Source organism: Acomys russatus, chromosome 22 (assembly GCF_903995435.1).
Source record: "Acomys russatus chromosome 22, mAcoRus1.1, whole genome shotgun sequence".
NCBI classification, from domain to species: Eukaryota; Metazoa; Chordata; class Mammalia; order Rodentia; family Muridae; genus Acomys; species Acomys russatus.
In genome coordinates, this window is record NC_067158.1 from 26,225,547 (window position 1) to 26,232,051 (window position 6,505).

At 52.4% G+C, this 6,505-nt stretch overlaps 1 protein-coding gene across 1 annotated transcript; it reads right to left on the bottom strand.

Moving 5' to 3' along the window:
- Positions 1 to 2,424: 2,424 nt before the first annotated feature.
- On the bottom strand, positions 2,425 to 5,820 carry LOC127205622 (major facilitator superfamily domain-containing protein 10-like). Its single transcript, XM_051164851.1, has 13 exons — positions 5,708 to 5,820; positions 5,375 to 5,568; positions 5,196 to 5,291; positions 4,841 to 4,944; positions 4,436 to 4,594; positions 4,191 to 4,352; positions 3,844 to 3,952; positions 3,648 to 3,759; positions 3,387 to 3,495; positions 3,203 to 3,293; positions 3,072 to 3,119; positions 2,908 to 2,997; positions 2,425 to 2,777 (listed from the first exon to the last, which is right to left on the bottom strand). Exons 2-13 carry the CDS (start codon positions 5,550 to 5,552, stop codon positions 2,662 to 2,664), a joined length of 1,374 nt encoding a protein of 457 aa, XP_051020808.1. The 5' UTR covers positions 5,553 to 5,568; positions 5,708 to 5,820; the 3' UTR covers positions 2,425 to 2,661.
- Between the last annotated feature and the right edge of the window lie 685 nt (positions 5,821 to 6,505).

Sequence of the window (6,505 nt, forward strand, 5' to 3'; positions counted from 1 at the left end):
CCCTGCTGGGGTTGGGCCTCTGTAGAGCAGGTGCTAGGGTGTGGATGGAGCTCTGTGATCCTCCCAACTAGGCACCAAGCAGGACCCCACAGCCTGCTGCAATGCTTGTTTCACTTTGTCACCAAGGTGGAAATGACATTCTCACCCTAGTCCTGATTTCACGCATCCGGACTCTTCCTCATCCTTCCTCCTGCCCCTTCCTTTATCCCACATATGCAATGACTCTTCTCACTTTTGTAGTCTAATTCTTTGTATTACACATGAAATATCGTTGCATATATGGACAGACTTGGAGGACAGGTCCTGTGTGTCCTTTCCTCATTGTAACAGGTTTTACTCACAAATAAAAATCTTTAAGCAGTTTCCTTGTCTAAGGTTGGGAAGCAACTTTGTATTTTAATGTCTCTGTTTCCTTAGTTTATTTAGCTATGCGTATGGTATGTTTGTGTCTAGGCACGTGTGTTCTCTATTGTGTGCATAGAGGTCAGAGGAAAACCCGAGCACTGTGGGTTTTTGTTGTTGTTGTTGTTGTTTTTCGAGACTGGGTTTCTCTGTGTACCCTTGGCTGTCCTGGACTCACTTTGTAGACGGTGCTGGCCCTTGAACTCAGAGATCCACCTGTCTCTGACTCCCGAGTGTTGGGATTAGAGGCCTGCACTACCACGCCTGGCTTCTAGCAGTGTAGGCTTCGACCTTTTCCAAACCTACTTTATTTGAGGTTCTTTAATGCTTATACCTCTCTCCAACTCTAGATAGGAGAGAAAAGAGGCTAATGAGAACAAGAGAAGTAAACCTTTTTGGACTCAGTTCCTGGGAGCAATTCCCCTGGCATAGTCAGTAGGATTTCAGAAGACCAGAAATTCAACCAAAGTTGCCGCTGGAACCCGGAACAGCAGCCAAAACCTGGTGCCTCGAAGCATTTTCTGGTGTAGTTCTCTTTAGGAGCGTCCCGAAATGGATCGATGAACAACCAAACAATACCAAGACCCAAAAAACCTCAGCCTCCTGTTTTGGGCTCATATATATAATCTCCTCTCAGATTCTGTACTAAGATGTGTTTCAGATGGGAAAAACCACCCCCCTCACACACACACACAAGGTGGTTCATCTTCTAGTGGATAAACATCACCTGTTCTCTCACAAGTCTGTTCTCCATCCCGCACTTGGGGTCAAAACAAAAACATGTTTATGTCTATGACAGAGCAGTTATATTCTTTTTTTTTTTTTTTGGTTTTTCGAGACAGGGTTTCTCTGTGTACCCTTGGCTGTCCTGGACTCACTTTGTAGACCAGGCTGGCTTCGAACTCACAGCGATCCGCCTGCCTCTGCCTCCCGAGTGCTGGGATTAAAGGCGTGCGCCACCACGCCCGGCTCAGAGCAGTTATATTCTTGATCAAACTCAGGTCATTAGGCTTAGTGACAGGTGCCCTCGTCTGCTAGGCCACCCTGCTAGCTCTAAAATAGGGTTTCCTAAGAGTTTATCCTTGTGTTAAGAGTCAGGAATCAGCCAGGCGTGGTGGTGCACACCTGTAATCCCAGTATCCCAGTACTCGGGAGGCAGAGGCAGGCGGATCGCTCTGAGTTCGAGGCCAGCCTGGTCTACAAAGTGAGTTCAGGACAGCCAAGGCTACACAGAGAGACCTTGTCTTGAAAAACCAAAAAAAAAAAAAAAAAAAAAAAAAAGAGCCAGGAATCAGTCGGGCATGGTGGCAAACACCTTTAATCCCAGCACTCAGGAGGCAGAGGCAGGAGGATCTCTGAGTTTGAGGCCAGCCTGGTCTACAAAGCGAGTCCAGGACAGCCAAGGCTACACAGAGAAACCCTGTCTCAAACAAAACAAAACAAAAAATAAAGAGCCAAGAGTCTTTTCTCACTCCCTTAGTTTTATGTGCATTGGTGTTTTTCCTGCATATATATCCATGTGAGGGAGCCAGATTCCCTGGAACTGGAGTTAGACATTGTGAGCTGCCAGGTAGATTCTGAGACTTGAACCCAGGTCCTCTGGAGGAGCAGCCAGTGTTCCTCTGAGCCATCTCTCCAGCCTTTAATTCTTGATCAGACGTCACCAATAAGTATGGGCTGATGGAGTCTTTTACCTGGTACTTACAGCTGCCTTTTCTGGTGCAGAAGGCCATATCATGACATTTGGGCTGGGCTGCATTCTCTCACTGATGGGAGGAGCATGGTGGGCCTTAACCCCTTCTTAAGGATGAGCCACTGGGAGTTAAGGTTGCTGGGGGAGGGGAGTAATTTTCTACAGTGATGTGGCCCCACACTAATTCAATTCCAGTGGGCCACAACAAAAAGTGTTAAGTAGTTCTTCAGGAGTGGGGAGGTGATAAGAGGGTAATGGGATAGTTACATTATCAGAGAACATTCAGTATGAAATTGTCAAAGAATAGTAAGACAAAAAGAAAGGCATTTGGTACAAAATAACTGCTTTATTGGTCATTCAGAAGGATGACAGATAAAAACAATCAGAAGCCCAAAAGGCTTTGGAATAAGAAGAGGGTGTAGCTGCCCAGACTTCCTGCTGGGGTGCCATACTGAGAGGAGAGGGGCACGGCAAGCCTCCCTGGGCCTGGAGGAAGGAGTGGGCTAGAAGTGGAGTGGTCCAGGCCCAGGGTCCCACTTGGCAGCCAGGTTTGTGTGGCAGCTCAGCTACTCCTCCTTGAAAGTCTGTGCTGGATGTCTCAGCTTCCGGAGGAGAAAGAAGGGGAGGAGAAAGAGCCCGGAGCATACAGTGAAGCAGACCTGGGCCCCAGCCAGCCAGTACACTGTGGAGAGATAGGTGTTCACCCAGGCTTTTCATAGCCTTGTTCCTGCCCCTGTTTCCCCTCAGCTGCTAGGAAGCTGGGCAGAGGAAGCAGCTGGGATGGTTGCAGAAGGGACACAGCAAGTACTTACCTGAGGCGGCCACCATGGGCCCCACTGCCCTACCGAGGGCACCTAGGCTCCGCAGTATGCCCATGATTGTGCCTTTCTGTCCTGGAGAACCTAAGGGGAGAGGTCTTGTCAAGCACTCGTTGTCCCTCTCCCACCCTGAGTAGCCTTTGGTGGAGGGCTCTCACCATAACTGGAGACCATAGTGGACAGACCGGGCACCACAACAGCAGCAGCTGGTGGGAGAGTATTGGGAGGCACTTGTCAGCCAAGGAGAGGCGTAGGGATGTCCACGCCAACCCTGGCAGCGCCCACTCACCAAAGGAGTACAGCAGCAGTCCCAAGCCCAACATGGGCAGTGAGTGCCCCCAGCCAATGAAGAGGAAGGCTGGTACCAGCAGCAACATTGCCTGGGGAAGACAGAGCTCTCAGGACTGCTTCTACAGCCTGCCAGGAGTGGAGGGCACCACCTGCCCATACTGTAGAGGAAGTGAGCCCCTTACCCGCTTCACAGCTGCAGCTTCCTCACCAGGGCTGATCCGCCGGGCGTAGGTGCCCTGTATAGTGGCCATGGTGAGGCCGATGAAGAAAAACATCTTGCCCTGCTGCAGGCTAGGAGGTGGAGGGTGAGCACCCAGCCCCCTAGGCCACCAACTGCCTGGGGGATGGGCCAGGCCAGGGTGCTGGGAGGGGTGCCCACAAAGGCTTCCTGCACCTGGGGTCTGCGAGCCTTGGAGCAGAGCTTCTCTAGGATGGACACCTACCTGCTGAACTGGAAGCGCTGGTGTGCAAGGAAACTGAGTGTGTATTCCAGGCCCGAGAACAGGAAGAGGTAGAGGAAGTACACAAGACCCAATCGACGTAAGTTTCTGAGTCCTGCAAGTCAACACAAACGACAAACTGACCTTCTGCTCATGCTGGGTAGTCAGAAGACAGCTCAGTCAGGGGAAGCCTCCTTACTGTCTTCAGCAGGAGGATCTTGACTGTGGGTGACAGCTGCAAAATGAAGCAGGGCCAGGGGGCTGAGCAGGTTGGCAGCTGTGTGGAAACCCAGGGTGATAGAAGGAGCCTGTGGGAGGAAGTGAAGGCTAGCCAGGAAGCTGGGAGCACATGACCAGCCAGCCAACCACCTCACACTGCAGGGAGCCCAACCTGTGAGGCTATAGGGGCAAAGCTGCAGAGAACTCAGGAAATGCGACGCTAGCAGCTTGAGGACAGGCCAGTCTCCCTGACACTGGCACACATAGGAAAGGAAATCCCTTCATAAACTACAGAAAGAGCCCTTATCCCTGGATGAGGGGGCCTACCCGTTTCTCCTGGGGCAGTGTCTCTGGCAAGAAGCAGAAGATGAACAAAATGTCGGAGACCGCAAAGAGTAGGCTGATCCAGGGCACCATTTCCACAGACAGGAATGCTCCAAGCATGGGGCCCAGAGTGAAGGCCAGGGAGAAGGCTACCCCAATGACTGCCTAGGGAAAAGATGACCTGAGCTAGGTAGGCCAGGAGATGAAGCCCAGACATCAATCTCTGTTCCCCGGGTCTGTTCACTCACCATGCCTTGGCTGCGGGTTGGTGGTGAGCCCAGGTCAGCAACAATGGCTGTGGAGAGGCTAACATTCCCCTTGCTGATGCCTCCTATCACCCTGGAGGCCAAGAAGGCTGCAAAGCTCCGAGAGGTAGCCCACACTGCATAGGAGATGGCCAAACCTGTCTGCCAATGAGAGGAGGCCAAGTGGCCGGAGGGGTCACTTGAAAGCAGGAAGGGCCCAGAGTAAGGTAGGCAAACACATATAACACTCCTCAGGCCTGAGCCATTTGTGTCCCCCATGCCTTCCTTAGGTGTATGTAGCTTGGTGTAACACCAGAGCCCAGAAGGCCCCTCTAGAAGGGGTGAGAGCAGGGGAACCCACAGCTGTTTCTCTCCTCTGATTTTTGGCAGCTGGGTTCAGTGACTTACCAGGGACATCATCATCACTGGGCGCCTCCCCAGGCAATCAGAGGCAGCTCCTGTTAGTGGTGCAGAGAAGAACTGCAGGAGGGAAAAGGCTGAACCGATGAGACCTGAGAGAAAGAGGTCCCGGTCACTGGTGGCTTTAGCCATATGGATCTGTCCAAGAGTGTAGACCACAGCCCTATACTCACAGGCCATTGACTGAAACTCAGGTGGCCTCAAATATATATATATATAAACAGTTAACAAAGTAACCGTTCTGCAGGAACCCAGGAAGCAGGGGAGGATTGACCAAGAGCCCAGGAGGAACTAGCTCTCCAAGAAAGGGCCGTGGGCCCCAGCCTGGCACACAGCGACTAACCTCCGAACAGGACGCTGTTGTACCTCTTCTCGGCTGGCATCCCGATGGCTGTGGCAAACCAGTCTACCCCACGCTGCCAGGAGCCATAGAGGGGTCCTGGGTGACAAGGAAAGTAACTCCATCTGAGTGAGTCGGTGATAGGCGGGGCAGAGGGGGGACCTCCCGCCTTGGGGAGGGGCTCACTTGTTCCCGGCCATGACTCTCCAGCAGCCCTGGCAGCAGAGGCAGCAACAGCGTGAAGGCCAGGAGGTCGAGCAGCAAGCCGAGGAAGATCACAGTGACCACGCGGCGCTCGGACGCAGCACGAGGCCTTATAGGCGGACGTGGGGTGCACCCTGCATCCCCTGCCCATCCCATGGTGGAGGCTCCGACCCTGCCGGGGAAGGGAAGGTGAGGTGAAGACGCCGCTGGGTCTTAGGCCCCCGTTTTACCCTCCACTTGAAAAACTCAATTTCCAGGTTCCTGCTTCCAAGGGGTCCAGACACACACCATTCAAGGCTCGACTTCCTTACCAAATTAGGGCAGCAGTAAACTTCCAGCAGCAGCGGCCAAGGTCCCGTTGCGAGGTGGGTAGCTGGGAGAAGACGGGAAACCCTGGTGTGGTGAGTCGTAGGCGCCCAGAACAAAGTGCGTCACTTTGGCTTCCTCACGCGAAATCCAAACCCTTGCTTCTTGCCCATCCACCTAGGACTTCTGCACACCTGCCGCAGCTCTTAATGGGAGGCCACGACCAGATGAACAGGGAAGCTCCCTGGATAGCGGCCACGCCCCGGAGGCTTCAGAGCAGGCACCTCCTCTTCCGGAAGGCTGAGCTGTGATAGGAAGCCGGTTTGGAGCCTCCCAGCAGCCGAGCGTAGAGGCTGCTGTGGGGCTCCAGATTGTTAGAAGCGAAGTGGAGATATAAGTGTATCTAAGAGACAGCCTGTCTGCCCAGTTCAGCCACCTTGGCACATATCTTTCTTTTATGTCAAACTCTCATGTAGACACTCTAAATTCCTGATTCTTCTACTTGCACCTCGCTTACTCTAAACCATGCTGGAGCGGGTGATTCACACCTCCAACCCCAGCACTTAGTTGGCAGAGACAGAAAGACCAGAATTCAGTCACCCTCAACCAACTATGAAGTTTAACAGAGCAGTGATCCCTATCCCCTGAAAGCCAAAATGAACAAGACTCATCTTTCAGATAGAGGTTGGCTTTCTCAGAGCACATATCAGAACGCACTTGTGCTCACCTTCTGGTGACACAAAAGTTTGGGGCTCTTTTATTTTTTTTTTTTGTTGGTATGTCCTACCTTAGATTGGACATCA